Source organism: Haemaphysalis longicornis, unplaced genomic scaffold, assembly GCF_048455015.1.
Source record: "Haemaphysalis longicornis isolate Haplotype H1 unplaced genomic scaffold, Haemaphysalis longicornis Haplotype H1 scaffold_1, whole genome shotgun sequence".
Lineage (NCBI taxonomy): Eukaryota > Metazoa > Arthropoda > Arachnida > Ixodida > Ixodidae > Haemaphysalis > Haemaphysalis longicornis.
Window position 1 is genome coordinate 175,476,495 of NW_027526203.1, and position 18,349 is coordinate 175,494,843.

The 18,349-nt window shown below is 47.5% G+C and overlaps 1 protein-coding gene across 2 annotated transcripts in view; it reads left to right on the forward strand.

Annotated features, from left to right (window-relative positions):
• The first annotated feature begins 279 nt into the window (after positions 1-279).
• The window catches only part of LOC144139624 (cytochrome P450 4C1-like), a 123,599-nt gene continuing 105,529 nt past the window's right edge, over positions 280-18,349 (forward strand). The window contains exons 1-2 of one of the 2 annotated variants that reach the window (XM_077671924.1): positions 280-589; positions 16,385-16,497. In XM_077671924.1, the coding sequence (XP_077528050.1) occupies positions 301-589; positions 16,385-16,497 (402 nt within the window). In that variant the 5' untranslated portion in view covers positions 280-300. The remainder of the gene's footprint in view (positions 590-16,384; positions 16,498-18,349) is intronic. The other variant, XM_077671927.1, reaches the window with a different exon arrangement.

The window sequence follows — 18,349 nt, forward strand, 5'->3', positions numbered from 1 at the left end:
TCACAACGTATTTGGATACTATTCAGCTCCAAAAGAGTTAATGCAACGAAAGGTGGGGAGGAAACCAAACCAAGCAAGCCTGGAGAACAGTTCTGTCAAGAATTTTCCCAATGTCGTCGTCTGCTTTTAACCCTTCCGCGGAAAAGAAAGAGCGGTTGAAATTTATGATAGAGACGCAAGTCTGGTTGTGCCGGTGCTTACAACCATTGGCGGCTTCTTTCCGGGTCGCGCCTGCTGGGAGCGTAATGCCCGCCATAAAGACGGCTGGTTCATTTGCGTCTCTTTTGTTTCCGACTATTTATGAGCGAGCTGGAGAGAGAGAGCTTCAGCTGTCAGTCGGTCATGTTGAGCTTCGCAACGTCGGCCCAGGGCTGCTCGCTCTGGCTCTGGACCTTGTGCAGGGTCCTGGCCGTTTTCTGCGTTGTGTTCGCCATACGAAAATTTCTACTGTGGGTCTGGTATCAGTGGCGCCTGTTTAAGGCAATCGAAGACATTCCCGGCCCGGGAGGACGCTGGCCTGAACTGTTCGCGATTAGATTCTTCTTACATTGTTCGTCCACTAACCCACGGAGAAGCGGCGGCTCAGTGGGTGAGTACGTGTTAAGAAGCTTTCGTTGCGTTGCTCGTGTCACCCAAGTACTCCAACTTTTACTGCGTTTGCTACACAGTACACACACGCTTGATGGCTGTGGCGCTTTTAGACTGAAAATGATCGAGCGTGCCTGCCGCTCCGCTTATAGAAATGTCCTTTCGAAAACGCTTAAAACGGAATTTTTGCCTCTTATAATTTACAACGGCAGGGACCGTTCTTATTACAGTCATAACTTTCTGCCAGTTTCTTTCCTCCACCTAGTTTCTTGTATACGGCAATATCGTCCGGCTGATGTGACAGGTCGCAGTCAATTGGTCTCCTCGATTCGGCTACACTTTCTGCACTAGTTCACAAAAGTGCCGTGCAAGTGCAGCGCCAGTTCTTTCGCACGCTACACCTTGCACGAGACGAGAACTCGCACAGGGGCTAGTGCAGAAGTGTAGAAGAACTGGTGCAGCACGGCGTCAAATCGAGGGCCGAAGTGCAGGTGGCGCAAGCTGCACTGGTAAATCGAGTGCGCGAGTGCTGCACCGCCTGAACTGGTGCAGAAAGTGTAGCCAAATCGAGGAGACCAAATAACTTCGCCTCCTCGGTTTGCGCTTCAGGAAAAGGAGGGCGACACTAAGAAAACTGACTTTAAAATTCTCTTTTGGTGCCAAAGTTTTGTTTGTAAGGCTGAGCCCCAGGACACAGGTTCCATGCCGGCCACGGCGGCCGTTTTTCTGGAAGAGGCAAAAAGCAAAAACGTGTGTCGAGATTTCCGCGCATGGTAACGATCCCCAGGTGGTCTGCGTTCATTGGGAGCCATCCCCCTTACAAAAATGAATGTTGCGATCCTATTAAACTTGTATAGAGTTCCTATAGAGTCTAAAGGAACTCATTAGAAACTCATGGCAGACTCATGACCTAACGAGTCATCTCTGTAAGATCTCTAAAGAATTTCAAAAAAGACCTCCCTATAAAACTCACTCTCCCCATCTCTATAAGATCTCTATAGAATTTCAGAAGAGACCTCCCCATAAAAACTCACTCTCCTCATCTCTATAAGATCTCTAAAGTGTCTCAAAAAAGACCTCCCTATAAAAACTCACTCTTCCCATCTCTATAAGATCTCTATAGAATTTCAGAATAGACCTCCCCATAAAAACTCACTCTCTTCATCTCTATAAGATCTCTATAGAATTTCAAAAAAGACCTCCTTATAAAAACTCGCTCTCCCCATCTCTATAAGATCTCTATAAAATTTTAAACGAGACCCCCCATAAAAGCCCACTCTCCTCATCTCTATAAGATCTCTATAGAATTTCTAAAGAGACCTTCCTATAAAAACTCACTCTACTCATATCTACAAAATCTCTATGGAATTTCAAAAGAAACCTCCCTATAAAAACTCAATCTACTCAGGCTCGATAAAGATTCTGTACACATTTTACTGAACTCGTTCAATAACAGTTCTATGGAGTCTACTCTATGAAAGCTGTTTTGAATTTTCGTAGGGTCTTCACTATAGCAACTAACTCAATATAAGCTCACTAGAAATTCTATTGAAGTTTTAACGTGATAACTCAATAAAGTTTCTGTTGGCTCACTTTGAAGTTTTTCATCCAAGTTTTTTAGATGGAGGCGGTGCACGGTGAATGAAAATGTCCATTACATATGCAGGTTAAATGATGCATATACCGCGATCACCAAATTTGGAATCTTAAAAAAATCATATAATTGGCTTCAATAGTTTGTGGAGGTCACTCCCAGCAATTTTGGCAGCTATATAGAGCGGGGCCGGAGATGCATGTTGAAAATCAATTTTAATTGCCCCGCCGCGAGAGCCTGCGGATTGCCACGGCACTACCAAAAAAGGCGAAAGATATTAATTCCCTGCTGGTTTTGCACGTACGGGTGATGTCATATCTGAAATGCACTAAAGTGACTATGCTTGTTGGTTTAACATGATAGGGAAGTGCGCTGTAGTCTCCCGTCACATCAGATCTAGCTACCCCGTTCCGGAATGGGAAGCACTCTCCGGCGCTGTTGTTGTCAGTGGTCTCGTTTCGCCAGGCAGTTTTTGTCACATATATGGCATCGTCAAATCTTGCAAAGTGAGAAAAAATGAACGCTGTATATACAGGCTTTCAAAACCAATTGAAGACAGACATCATGAACAAAAAGTGAACTCTAATGTGTTCCAATCAAAACTTAAATCCGGTAAATAACGCCTAATTACACGAATTTACAAATTATTTTTCGAATTATATTTATATAAATTATATTTATATTCGATATATATTTATATAAAAATATTTCGCTGCGGTCTCAAAATTATATTTCTAGACCGCAGCGATGGCTCAGAGGTACAGCACTCGCATCGTATGCGGGAGGTACTGGGTTCGAATCCTGGTACCGCCGGGCACCCACCGGTTTCTTTAATGGGTACAGGCGTCCCTGGTCGAGTGCGGACCCTTGAGAGGGGAATCCACGCCTGGAAAGCTGCCTTTACCCTATCGAGGGGCCCCGTACCCTTGTCCATCTGGCGGGGCCCCCGGCCATCATGCCGCGTTGCACCATTGCCGGGGGTGAAAGAGTCTGGCGGCATGTCCTGCCACAGGCGGTTGCGAGCTGAGCGTCCACCGTGGCTGTTGAAGGCACCATGTGCATTCGTGTGCCTTGGTGGCGCCGGGCACCTACCGGTAAAATAGGTACAAGCGACTCCCCGGCCTGGCGCTCGGCCCTTGTGTGGGACTACAACGCTTGGGAAGTTCACCCGGCTTGCACGGGAAATCGCCCCTATGGAAAGGGACGGCTGCAAAAACGCAGGAACTTTTAACCGCAGCGATTGCTCAGAGGTACAGCACTCGCCTCGTGTGCGGGAGGTACTGGGTTCGAATCCTGGTACCGCGCGGCACCCACCGGTTTCTTTATAGGGTACAGGAGTCCCTGGTTGAGTGCGGACCCTTGAAGGGGGGATCCACGCCTGGAAATCACCCCTATAGAAAGGGGCGGCTGCAAAAATGCAGGAACTTTTTTTTTCGAAGTTTCAATAAGTACTCGATAGAAAAAGTCTTTTGAAACTCAATAAAAAGTTTTATGCATATTCATTTTAAACTCCGTAGGGATCTTTAATAAAAACTTAATAGATCTAGTCTATACAGTTTCAATAAGTACTCGATAGAAAAAGTCTATTGAACCTATTCATCCCATTTCAATAGGAAGGCGGTGGCCAAATAACTTTTGAAACTCTATAGGCAGAGTCAATAGAAACTTAAAAAGAAATCATTAAGTTCTTTCGACAAAACTCAATAAACTTTCAAAGCCAAGGCGATAAAAAATTTTGTAAGGGCCACTACGACGCGCCTATTCGTCCAAGTGCATATTCGGCGCGTAAAACACCGAAATATTGTTTCTTAATGCGTCCTTAGTGCATTTACACAATAAAACTTTACCAACAGACTCTGGTTTCACTACCCATTAAGGCTTCCTCGATGAGTGGCCGTCACCTATGTTATCTCTGGATAATATTGCCCGGAACCATGCTTTCTGTTTTGTTTACTTCTGTGTTTTTTGCCAGCGTCTGACCGCAACCAGTGGTCTTATTTTCTTCTAAGCGAAGCGCCTGTTTCCTTCCCTTTCTCTTGTATGCCGCACAGACTATGTTATTTGATGGGGAGAATTATTATTTGATAAGGAGACTGTTGTCACTAGACTAGAATTTTCGTCTGTGATCGCCAGTGTTGCCGATGTAATTCGATGGCTCCAGAAAGATTAACGCAGACAAATAAATGATGGCAGGGCAAACGCAGCGGCATTCGTTTCCGCCGACGCTCTCTGGGCACGTCACCTTGCTGACTGCTTCGACACTTGTGTGTGTGTGTGTGTGTGTGTGTGTGTGTGTGTGTGTGTGTGTGTGTGTGTGTGTGTGTGTGTGTGTGTGTGTGTGTGTGTGTGTGTGTGTGTGTGTGTGTGTGTGTGTGTGTGTGTGTGTGTGTGTGTGTGTGTGTGTGTGTGTGTGTGTGTGTGTGTGTGTGTGTGTGTGTGTGTGTGTGTGTGTGTGTGTGTGTGTGTGTGTGTGTGTGTGTGTGTGTGTGTGTGTGTGTGTGTGTGTGTGTGTGTGTGTGTGTGTGTGTGTGTGTGTGTGTGTGTGTGTGTGTGTGTGTGTGTGTGTGTGTGTGTGTGTGTGTGTGTGTGTGTGTGTGTGTGTGTGTGTGTGTGTGTGTGTGTGTGTGTGTGTGTGTGTGTGTGTGTGTGTGTGTGTGTGTGTGTGTGTGTGTGTGTGTGTGTGTGTGTGTGTGTGTGTGTGTGTGTGTGTGTGTGTGTGTGTGTGTGTGTGTGTGTGTGTGTGTGTGTGTGTGTGTGTGTGTGTGTGTGTGTGTGTGTGTGTGTGTGTGTGTGTGTGTGTGTGTGTGTGTGTGTGTGTGTGTGTGTGTGTGTGTGTGTGTGTGTGTGTGTGTGTGTGTGTGTGTGTGTGTGTGTGTGTGTGTGTGTGTGTGTGTGTGTGTGTGTGTGTGTGTGTGTGTGTGTGTGTGTGTGTGTGTGTGTGTGTGTGTGTGTGTGTGTGTGTGTGTGTGTGTGTGTGTGTATGGTTGCCGGATTTCCTTTATTAAGCCCTGAAGAAGCTATAGTCGCCACACGAACTCGCTTCGCGGTAACGCGTTAAAATTTCCGATCACTAAACACTGCAAATATTAGTCAGACGCGCTTTGCTACAGTGCACTTGTACGACCAATCGCGGCGTCCAAGTAGTCGGGCTGGCGAGTTGATGTATTTGCGTTTATGTCAAAACATCCGGGCTCAGTAGATCTGCTCGGAGTCGCGGCATCGGTCTGCCGGAGCCGTGGCATCGGAGCATGCAAGTCCCCTTTCCATCCGTGCGTGCGGGCCGGTGTAAGAGCAGCCCCCAGTCGTATTCTCCGTGGGACAATGTGATACCAGACATACCAGCTCCCTGAGAGACGTGATCTGTGCTGGGATGTCACGCAATACAAGACGTCATCGCTTCTTCATTGCGTAATGCGACAGCACAGACCACCTATTTCGAGTGAAATTGTAGGTTCATCCTCGTCATTTGCCTGCAACGCGGCTTTGACCGCATTGATTCGTCATTCGTATTCCTTGCGGGGAACAGAACTTCTGGTGAAGGAGGAGGACACACAATTTTAGCGGAAAACCACTATATATGCCACTTGCAAAAAACACGTCCTTTGTGCGAATCCAACCTTATCCAAAGAATGCCGAGCAGCAAGAGCAAATCCGCATTGCTATGCGACAGTGCGCAAAAGAATGCCAGGCCACCAGGAAACACAACACGTCATCTCTGTCTCCAGGCGCTTTCGGCTCTCTTTGCTTCTTTCTGTGGGACGTGTGCGCCAAGTGTGATATCCGCGTTTGTATGCTGCTTGTCCGCTCTGCCAGGTAGTCAGTCACGCCGACGCCGGCACCCCGAGGCTTGCCGCGCATAAAAGCTTTGGGCGGAGCGCAATAACTTCAGTTACAACGACGGACAGACTCGGTCCATTGGCAGTTGATCCCGCTGCAGAACGCTGTGCTCAAAGAGCGGAGATGCAGCGGAAACAGCGCCAGAAGCACCTTGAATGCAACGATCCCACCGCAGTAGAAAAGCGGGAAGCGGAGAAGTGCGCCGACGCCTTGCTTAGCCATGGCAAACCTGTTCACCGTGCAGTTTGCTCAAACCTTGTCCCAACCATGCTCAACCATGCTGAACTGACAGGTTGTTGTGTTGGATCAGGCGGGACTAGCCTGGTTGGATATGCCGGCAATTGGTCTCTCCGAGAGCAACCTTCAATATTAGGGTCACTTCACCACGAGTCTGTCAGTTCAGCCTCCCGAAGAAAGCTGAGAAAGCGCGACGCTTCCCTTCGCAGCATCCAATGTCCCCTTAGGAAGACGATGTGGTCCAGAGTGTTGTGTGGGGCTGCCAACTTTCGAATCGCCGAGAGCATTGCCGTACGCTCTCCAGCATGCTCCGGGCAACACATAATGGTGTACATTCCCTATCACTGCACATGACGAACACAGAGGCTATCGCACAAGGCCCACTTTGAAAAGCCATTCTGTGGTCTTCGCTGAGCACGTTCAGATGCGGAACAGCAAAGTTGCCTACGCTCTCGTAAGTCCCTTTGTGACGCAAGGCTGATGATAGGGATCTCCCAAGCACTTGAAATTGTCCACTTCTGCTCGCCTGAAGTCGTTCCAGTAATCGGCGGAAACTTCAACAGTCGGTGGAAATGACCGCGCAGTGCCATCTGATCAGCGGCCTCACTGCCCTTGACGCCAACGTGGGATGGAATCCATAGAAACCACACATGGAAACCCTTGCTGCTGAGATCTCGAATAAGTCGTAAGAAACGCTGACAGACCCCTTTCCGTGGGGATCCCACGCTGCAAAAGTTTAGGGCTGCTTTCAAGTCAGTCAGAATTACAACTTACTGCGGCTTATATGACTTACGTTTTCTCAAAGCAGCCGTGATGGCAATACAATCGGTTTCGGTGGATGACACTACATGATACCGTCGTGCAGTCCAGAAAAGCTGCGCACCAGGAATGACATGCGCAGCTGCACTAATCCTTCTGTGCGGATTGACTGAGCCATCCGTAAAAATTTGAAGGTGGTTCGGGTAAGAGTTCTCCACTCGTGTGTTTTCTTGACTCTTATGTGAGGAACATGTAACTGACACTGGAGGCACTACTATGACCATGGTGGCATTGAGGTTTTCTCCGGCCACTGATGGCACAATATTCTCAGTGTTAAGAGCAGTGTGAGCATGACAGGCCGTCCTTGTGCGAAGCCGCCTTATTATTGCCCTTACAGCATTGGTTTCCCCTAGAAGCACTATCTGCAAGAGTAAACTCTGCGACGTCCTCAAGGGGAGTGTGGCAGACTGGCTCCCTTGTATGGCCGTCTCGTTTGAGAAACTTCAATAGCTGTTCTCAGCAATTTCCTGTGCAACGTCTTGAGGCTTTCATACTGGTATTATGAAGGAAAGGTCAGAGGCAGCTGGCAAAGAATACGACTCAAAATCAGTGCTCAGTGCAGCTTATTTATGAACGCCATGTGATTACCCTATTCAGCTCCAGAAATGCTCCTCAAAATGTTCACACAAGGAATCAGAGCCGAAACACTCGTATACAACACTGCCCATCGCCAACACAGTCTGCTGTCCAGGGTGACCCCAAGGAACCGCCCGTGAGTGACTTGACGGATAGACAGGCTTCCCAAGGTTATAAATTAAGACAGGCGTACCGCTTCCGGTTCCCAGAGAAAAGGACGAAACAGGACTTCCCGGCTGAGGGCGTCAGTTTGACTGAGGACAGATGTTCCTGCATGGTGTACACACTCCGTTGAGCCATCACTGCCAGCCGCTTATATTGTTATCCGGACAACCGGATGCTAACATCGTCAGCGTATCACGGACTCATCTACAGCGCTCGCACTACCGCAGCATTTACCTGGGTAACGGCTCTCAAACTGTGTGCTGTACGAGAGACTGCATTTTCCGATTCGTATATGCATAACCATGCTTACCAACACATACCCTTCCTAAACTAAGAATAACCAAGAATAGCCCAGGGGTCGTACTCCTCTCTCGCGCGATTCTGGAATTCGCCAGGACAAACGACGCTAACTTTCAAAGCAAAGCTTTCTACCTCTACCTGCCAAGGGTTCTTTCGTGGCGTGCGGAACAAGAAACTCCCAACACGGCTGGGGATGGAGAGGGCGCTTTTCACTCACGGAGCACAGTGTAGATGGCGCGGCGATAGGGCGCTATTACCCAGCGTTCCCCGCACACAGGTGACTGCTCGCACCGGCGGGTGGGCCGGCGGGGCGGCTTTGTCGTCTGCTTTGTCGTCTGCTTGCCGGCGGCGGCGTCAGCGGTATGGCTTTGTCGTCTGCATTAGCGAAGGACGTTTGGGGCCTGTTTTGGCGCAGGTTCGCGTCCATTGCGCGCTGCCTTTGCACGGCGTGATTAACTTTTTCGACTGCACCTGCTGGGTAACCCGTACCCGACGGAATTAAGTGAGCGTACGGCAAAGATACGTTAAGGATTGGTTTGCAGGGCGGGAAAACAAAAAGTAGAGACCACATACAGACATCTGGCCGCTAGAGAAACGCTACCTCTTGCGCACTGCTTGCCACGAATGAGACTCCGTTTTCTAAATTGGTGAATGGCAATTCGGTTGTGTTTTAAGAGGTATTACAAAATGCGAAAGGAGCAACTGGATCTGATAAATAGCGATTATAAATGTCCCCTCAGCTTTCTCGCAATTTTACAACTTACTAAACAAACTAGTTTAAATCGCTAAAAATGGGAATCACTAAGCTCACATGCCGAATTGTTTCGGTGTCTGCGCTTGTGTCGCGCGGTGGTGTAGCCCCGAGCTAGCACACCAGGATGGCTAGGTTCCGCTGTCTCACCCTTCTAAAGGCGCTCCTCTCCGTTTTCTTTCCGCCGACGCACGGCCGGGTTAAAGCGGCGGCGTCCGCCACTCTAGCCCGGCCGTTCCCGACGCTGCTGCGTCCGGGATGCCGCCCCCGCGAATTCCAGGTAACGGCTGGCAGAATGTCTGGTTTCACTCTTTGCAGAGCCACGTGTGTGAATTCAAGTGACGTCGCATGGGCAATTGTTGTGGGTCTCGTTTAAAGCTTTGCTTTCCAACCACCTTCACAGCGTGGATTGGAGCCAAGTTTTTTTTTTTTTAACTGAAGGTAATAGCTTTGTTAGTTCTGTTACGACAAGAGAGAACAAAGAGACGAGATGAAACACGTTTGATCGCGACCAAGCCATCCACCCAAACTGGGGTCCCCGTTTATTGCCCCGTGCGTGGCCAGCCGTTTAAATCCTATGGAAGTCCCCTGTTCTCCTCTCACCTCACAAAAAAATAATCTGGTAAACAATACCCCCTCTAGCAATGCTATGACATGTTTAAACTAACATAAAAAACGGGACTGAAAGCAAAAGTACTTATTGGAAGAAAAGCCAATTTGATGGGTGAAAAACCTACTTTCCAAATCTTCGGGCAGCAGGGACGTTCGGCAGGACCGGAGAACCCGCCATCTAGTATACAAATCAATGTAATTAAACGGCAAACGAAATGCCCGAATTGCGGAGCGCAGTAGACAAGAGTGAAGCCAAAGAGCACGAAAAAAATAGGGCTCTGGAAAATAACGACGAAGAATACAAAATACGCTTAAAAGATGGAAGTTCGCTGCAGTCGTTCACCCCAAAACAGGAATTTCAGCCTGTAAAAAAATCAAAGCTAGTTCGCCAGACTAATAATAAGACATGTGAGTGAAGGAACACCACCTACATTATATTCATTAGTACACAACAGAAACAGAAGCACCATTGAGGCTCTCCAAAGTTTAGAAACAAAGAGAAAGAATTGGCCACTGGATCCGACGCAAAATTTCAACCCCCCCTGCTACAGAAGGTCGCATTCTTCACACGAAAAAAAAAAACATGAACAGAACACTGCGCCTAAAACGTTCACGAATTTGTACGAACAACGGAACTCTACAGAGAACACGAGTATCGTTCCAGGCGCACACAGGAGAAGACTTGAGGAGGAGGAGGAATAACCTTTTATTTTGCATACCAGGGTGTGTTCAGCCTCCTAAGTACAGAATTCCGCGAAGTCCGGAGGCAAAAAAAAAAAAAAAAAAGCGACAGAAACACTCGTTCTGGAGAACCGCAGATGTCACTAGCGACTTGACGGAGTGCAAGGATGCACGGATGAAATCCCACTTGAATCCTACCGTTATCACACTTAAAGCATGGAACGTGATATGAAGCTGACAAGCTCGATTAAGACCTTGACGGCTTGGAAATCATCCAGGTTTGGTGGTTGAAGCGGTGGACGCAAAGGCGATGCAGTCGCTGAATGTAAGAGGGCGTTTCTTTTTTTGTTTGTTTGTTTAGGGGGGGGGGGGGGAGTGCACAGAATAGTCAGAGACTGAAGTAGCGTCGCACTGCAATAGTCCGCGCGTCCTTCGTTTCGCCCTTCACTGTGCGCATTAGTTTTTGGCCGTCGCAATTTTTTTTAACCTCCTTGGTACTGACATGCTTCCAGGACTTCCGAAGCAAGGAAAGCATGTATTTCTCATGCCAACACCCCGTCATTTCAGAATGACGCCCGTCGTTCTAGAGGATCCACCCCTGGTTCAGCTTAAACGCGTAAAACCCGAAAATTTGAAGTGTAATATTCGTATTAAAGCGATACATGCCAACTTGATTGTTTTCACAATTTATTGTTCCGTTGGCGTCTGCAGTACACCCGTGAAAATTCCCGTGGCTCCCGCAACGCAGCTGAATGACCAATCACTCTCATCTCATCAAGTAGACAAAGTTACTTGACTGATTGTGGGGTTTAACGCGCCGAAGCTACGCCTGGGCTATGAGACGCGCCGTGGAGGGCTCCGGATTAATTTTGACCACCTGGGGATCTTTAATTTGCGCCGAAATCTCGAACACACGGGCGTTTGCGCTTTTCGCCTTCGCATGAAAAATATTCACCGCGGCCGGGATCAAACCCGCGTCCTTGGGCTCAGCAGCACAACGCCCTAGCCACTAAGCCACCACGGCGGGTAGACAAAGTGACTTAATGTTGATGTCCAGCATGTGAGTTAACCCTCAAAATGTGGTCTGCGCTGGCAGATTACCCAATATTTCGCACTGCTTGGCGCCACAGTGCAGAACAGATCTTCAGGACAACTGGTATGTCTGGCATCAGAATTCGTCATATCAAGCCGCGACTGGTAAAAAAAGTGCATTGTTGCAAAGCATATACGCGGCAATCTTTTAGCGCGCACGCTGAACGGGACCATTTCCGTAGGGATGGGGCTTATAATTGGTTTGGCTTGAATTGTGAACTACATTAGGACTAAGCAATGTGAGCATGAGCTTTGTCAGTGGGCATGGCCCCAGCAAAGATTATATTTTTCTGTCATATCTTTTGCTGAACGTCGGGGCCATTGGTCACAAGTTGCGTTGCGCTGAAGCAGCTATGCCGGTATTGCCTCTCATTATCATCATCCTCGTCGTCATCATCCCCATCATATCTAAATCTCCTGCAGCACGAAGGCATCTCCCATAAATCTGCCAACCGCTCTTTTACTGCACCACCTTAGTTCCAATCTGTCCCCCCAATTTCCTTATCTACTCCATCCATCGGGTTAGAGTTCTTCCCCTACTTCTTGTCCCGTCTCTCGATAGCCCCTCTGTTACTATAGCGAGAGACGGGACTATTGCGGGAAGGCCCGGAAGACCGGGAAGGACTTCACTAAGCGGTCCAGAAACACCCACTGGTGGCGACATGTATACAGAGCACGCAGTGCACCGCACAGTGGAGTTAGAGCAGTCTCCCCCCACAAGAATTTCGGATCAGCATTAGCGGCGTTATCACACATCGAAAGAGCGCATACTTGTTTCCTTTTTTCTCGCACCGGTTGTAACGCTGTGGGAGGGTACTGGCGGGATCGTGCGCACGTCGGCGAAATTGTAGTCTAAATCGTTGATAGACACTACGATGACATCTGTTCTACGCGCGAAGGCCTATTTGGCTGTCCGCCCACCATTGCTCGGGATGGGTGATAGCTTCCTCCTTCTCGCAATTGTGTTTGATCTGTATTTTGTGATCAGGGCAAAACTTGCTCACCGAAAGAGAAACTAACGCCTGCCATGCTGAGCAGAGGGTTCAATTGTTGCGTTCCCCTGCTTCGAACCAATGTTTTTTATGTAGATGTATAACTATCAATTCGTCAATGAGTAAAGCGAGTGCTTCAAGTTTCTAAGACGTGTTGCTCACACGCGCTAGGAAAACGAAAGCGGCTGACGGTAGCAATCCGTGTTTTTGTAGATATTGTTTAGTAACTCATTCCTGCTCAACTAAGTTATTGTTTCGCCCAATGAGGAAATAGCGGGAACTCCGTTTCACCGAACGCTCCGGTACACGCACTGCCCGATGACGCTCGGACTTGCTCACCCGCGACCCGCAAAGGAGTTGCACATCCCAGCAGACTACACAATCCCTTTCATCAAGGTGCGTGCATGTCTTGCGACAAGGTGCCCGGATGAACGTAAACAAGCACGATAGACTGTAAGCGTGCAGGCAGTATGAATGCGTCAACGGGCTCAAAATGGTGGTCAAAGGCCGATGCTTGGCGTTACCGGAAGTGCGCGAAAAAAAAAAAACTGACCTGACGCGCAAGTTTTTGCGACGTGATGCGAAAACGCGGCGATGACGTGTAAACAGGCTATAAGACAATTACTGAAATTCGAAATAAAAGCGGGGTAGTGGTAATCTAAGCTTTCTGCTTTTGTTGAAAGAAATATTCGGTATGCTGCAGTCGCCTTTTTACTACCTCAGGACGAGAGTTCATAGACAATGTTCAAAATGTGTATCTATAGGCCCGCTCAAAGAGGCACTGGATGAAAGCCGCAGTTGCGGGTTGAATACGAGCATTCGCCAGTAACCGCCTTCGATTATGAAGCCAAATAGCGGATATCTCTCTTCACGAAAAATGGTAAAAAATAATGACAGAACGAGTTTATTTATGCCTGCCCATGTGCAGTTCTGCCCATGTGCAGACCTTCATTCGTAACGGGATGTCTACAAGAATTCTCAAGCCTCACACTCTTCCCTGTCGTTACTTGCAGAACTCGGTTTCAGCCTTTGTTCCGAAATCCACGATGACTGTTGTGATAAACGGCCGTGTAGTGTTTTTTTTCTTCCCTTTAGCGTGCTAGTCTATCACCATCAATTTATCGCCCCAACCTGAGGGAACAAAATTCAGGAAGGCACTTCAGACTGCTTACGTGTGGGATTGCGAAAACATTGCATTATATTTTAAGCTGTGCGATGCCGCCATCTTCCGCAGCTCCCCAGTTATGACGATGATGATGCCGATCACGATGATGATGCGTTTGGCACATATTCACAAATGGGAATTGGCCAGGGCTAAAGCGTTGATCAGGGCTAAGGCGCTGATGTTGGAACTTCTAGACTTAATTTAGTTCTAAGCGATCGTGTCCTCTCGTTACCACCATTAGGGTCCCTTTCCTCTGTGTCATTTTCGTCTCATCTTTTGTTTTCGCTTTCGTCTCCTCCAGTAAGGTAACGGCATAGAGTTTCATACTATATATTAGTATGGAACTCTATGGGTAACGGCGCGCAGGGCCATGAAAGGGGATTGCTCCCATCTTTTTTTATTTTGTTCTTATCGTCCTGGTTAGACCTACGTATACGCTATTAGAATAAACGCGCTTTGCTACTTCAGCAATTGCCGTAGTCAAATTATTCCTTAATACGTATCTAATACACGTTGCTAAGCCGAGGGTCACAACGCATTCACCAGGCCCAACTTCTGTTCGTGGAAGCCAAGGCTCGCGGATGGTGCAGATGATGTGTGTTCGACGCGCAACTGAATTTTCTTTCTTATTTTGCTTTTGTTCAGCTCGTGCTGTCGGCCATTTTTCGTAGCATATTTAGGTCACGCCGACGCCGGATGCCGCATTTCCGCTTAATGGGGCTGGGGCACTTAATGCTTTCTCATTAATAACACAACCATTCCAAGGTCGACAACGTGGTTTGAAAACTGCAACTTCCCTGTCCCTTTTAAAGCTGAATGCGATGAACTGCCCCACAGTGCCAGAACTGAAGACTTCGATAGCTCATTCAGCCATTTTATAGGAGAGCGCTGGCTCTAGCAGGGCGCCACATTAGTTTTTCTGGATAACGTATAACACTTCCACAATAATTGTTGGTTTAATAGGCATATTTTGCAACTTAGACCTAAAAGATATATATATCTTACCTTTATCTTTGCTGAAGTCGTATAGTGGTAACACCCATCTCCCTTTCTCCGTAAAAATACTTTTGGAGCCACCCGCAACCTTCGTCGTTGGTACCCTAGCTTCTACTCTATCCTAAAAAATCGTTGCGCCCGAATATTCAGCCGTAACAGAATATTTTAAAGTACAGCCACCCAATTCTTTAATAATATTGCGGGAGCGACGGCGGGTGGATCAGGACCTTATCACGGTATACACAGCTGCGAAATGAAAGCGAGGGTAGTTCGCATGGGCAGAACTGACTCTTTAGTGCAGCCGTCGTCTGCTAGGCTGCTCCCTCAAGCACGACACAACCCCTTCCTTTTATAATGAGCGGGCTATCTTCACTGCCGGGCGGTGACAGCCATATAGAGTTTCTTAGTAAGTATACTAGAGAGGAAACTGCACCTGGGAATCCATCTCATCGTGGGGGGTTATGGGAAGACCCCTGCTTCGGGCATGGGCTTGGCATGACAATTGGATCCTTATGCGGTTTTTTGGATTTGCTTTCTTCACTATGCATTTGCACGTCTACAAGCTACAAGGTAGCCGAAATCCTTCCTGTTTTGTGGTAGCCGTGAGCCGTAACTTCGTGTTCGGTGAAAGAGCAGGCAGTGCGTGATTGTACCTAAGGTTGGCCATGCCGGAGTCGAAGGAACATATGACTGAGCGGGTAATATTCCGCCGGGAAAGTTGTAGCTGACGAAAAAAAAAAAAGGAACCAAATGTACTTCGACGAAGACAAGATACGACAGATACGGGTGCCTGTACCCGTCCTTTCTTGTCTTCGTCCACGACTGTTTAACGCCACATTTTTATTTTTCTTCAAGTACGAAGCAACTCGCACAGCAACAAGTTTTGTTAAACTGTAGCTGACGGTCGGTGCACCGGTTCACTACGAAGGCGACGTTTTCGTAGGCATGCTGAAAAACATTTCCAAGCTCTTCAAACAACTGATTATTTGAAATATTGGTAAAATAATGAAATAAGAGTCTCTAATGAGTTTCCCCCCAAATATTAACATTGTTGTTAACCACCAGCTTGGTCTGCAGAATAGTAGGCACAACCGTTCCGCAAAAATATGCTTTACGTCCTTCTTTCTTAGCTTTAAAACAGCCTGTTTTATTTTCCACTTATGTAATAACACACCATTCTTTGCATTTTTGTGGCACTGTGTTTGAATATACGGCCACTAAAACGTTTCTATCCAAGCCAATGACGAAACTAAGGTGAACGCATCATAGGAGCGCATGGTATAATTCGCAGACGGCCTTGAAATGAGCCCCATGGGCGCTAGCGCCAGATCCTCTCTAGTGTGTATTGTAAGAAACTCAATGGTGACAGCGTTTTCGCATGCGTCTTGTTCACGACAAGGTGGCTGAAAAGCAGCGAAAAGGGGCTGTGTCGAGGTTGCCGAAACAGCCTAGCAGACGACGGTTGCACTGGCGGTTCAGTTCTGCGCATGCGGGGTACTCTCGCTTGTTTCGCCGCTTTTTACCGTAGTTAGGGGCTTATCCACCCGCCAGTCGACGCTTCCGCGGTATTATTAAAAAGTTGGGCGGCTGTACTCAGCCCCAAATTCTGATGTCGAATGGACATTATCGAAAAGTTCAATGTGCGTTTATGCGGTAACAAAGTGGTTACCAGACTACCAAAAGGTCTGCCTATAGTTTCTGCAAGAAACCCCTCAACCGGTTCCTTCCTGCTAGTTATGACCATGTTCAAACAGCCTGCTTCACGTGAACACTTGATGCGTGTCAGTGAAATGTATTGGTTCTGGTCGTGCATGAACTTTGCCGGAGAGCACCGACTTAGATAATACCTAAATATCTGCAGCGTTTGGCTGTCCGATCATACGACACATCTTTGAGATCTAATACAGAATCTGCACAGCCTGCATGCCGTATGAGCCGGCAGTGTTTGCGAAGATGCAATTTTTTTTACGATGGGACAGAGTTTTTCCAATGGATCCGCGGGCTGAGCAAGATCCACCAAGCGACGGGAATCTTCAAGGTGCACGCTGGGTTCGAACCAATGGTCTTCTTGTGCACCGCGGAAACGGCTGAGGTAGGTCACATGTCGGCCTAGATTAGACTAACGAACAACCATCACCAGAACGCAAATAACTTTCACAGTACGAAGAAAGCTATAACATTATTTCTATTATATACGATAAAGTGCCCATGGACACCAAAAACAAGTTTGACTCTATTAAAATACTTCTCTGCCCAGTAACAACGACGCCGATCTTAACGCAAACTTAGAACAGATAATCTTAAGGAAAACAGATGAAGCCGAGGCGACTCACCGGTCACGTTCTCACCGGTACCTTATGACGTCACAGGAATTTGTACGATCGGCGGCCGCCGGCCAACATTGCCACAGGCAAGAAATATGACTGTTGAATTGTCACTGTGGGCTCTGCAGTTCCATAATATCGTGCGACTTGAATGCTGACGTGCAGCCAACACACTGATAGCTCGGTCTTTAGTATTCACCTTATTGTTTTACTGCTGACGTCGTATTGAGCGAAATTTGAATGGTTTTCTATACTGCTTATCTTTTCTTTTCGCTTAAACAAATCGTCTTTCGGGGTGGAATGGAGTTGAGTAAGTTACCAAAAGCTAATTCTTTCAAAATAAGCGAGGTTGTGTTTTACCTTCATGGTCCCTTCAACGGTTTTTAAAAGATCTCCCACGCATCCAGGTGATATCGGCATCAGACCACAGGCCTTCATTTATGACACGAGTTGCGCATCTTTTGCGGGATGTTTTAGTGACAAGAAACATTACTGACTGGTGGGTTACTAAAACCTCTAGGACGCAATAATGCCCCTGCAACTGTCTGCCATTCCACACGAACCCTGCTTTTACAATTTAGACGCAGAATAAAATATCCTCGAAGAACATTTGAAGGAAACTGCACTGGTTGCGCACTGAATCCCCAGAAAAAGCTTTGGTTGAGTAAATTTTTTCTGAACTGAAACAAAACATCACATAGTCTGTCAGTCGAAGGATCCAGATGCTGGCGGGCTTCACGCGCTCACCGTTGACCTAACCGTTCTGCTGAGATTTCAACGTACACATCTTACGGTCCGATGCAACCAGTCTGCTGTACTCCGTGGTCGAGCGGCTTGGTGTGGTGTTTTACACAGACAGTAGGATTCCTACGACGCGTGACGGAAACGAACAGCTTCATATTTGTCCGCTAGAATAAAACTGTGGCCCTTTCAAGTTTCACTCAGCTAATTGTCTAGGAAGTATGCTCAATCGCAAATTACAAACAAATGTGCTTTGTTTGGCGCACTCTTTGGACGGCGCACAGCCTCGCTGGTCATCCTCCGCACAGTGAAAGAACACTGACCGTTTTCATTTGTTATCGGGAAAACCACTCCCACTTACATTCTTCATTAAAAGAACGCAGGAACTGTGCGCTATTTACTTATAATGAAGCGACAAGTTTTTTTTTCAACCCCGCTACTCTTGCATGTTGAGTCCGGCGGTGAAGTACTCGAGGTGATTTTTTTTTTGAAGTTGGAGGTTAACTTGTTTAATTTATACGTTACGACATTCGTTTACATTCAAGGGGTGGGAGTTCAAATGTTCCGCTTGTTACATCGAAACAGGAAAAATACTCAAAGGCACTTAGCGGAACATATCTGAATGGTGAGGGTCTCTCGGCGCCTTGCGGCGTCTGCCCCCTAAAACCACCAAACGCCTGTTTTAATAGAAAAACCTCGCCTCTCAAATGGGTGTCACAGCAGAGTGAGGAAGGCCTATCAATCAACCCACAATTATGACACTGATTGGCTACATAATCCACCAATCGTAGGTGTGTGTACAAATAGTCACGTGACCCGACACACACACACACACTCTGTCATGCAAGCTCTCAAAGGCGCTTCCTCAACAACAGCTAA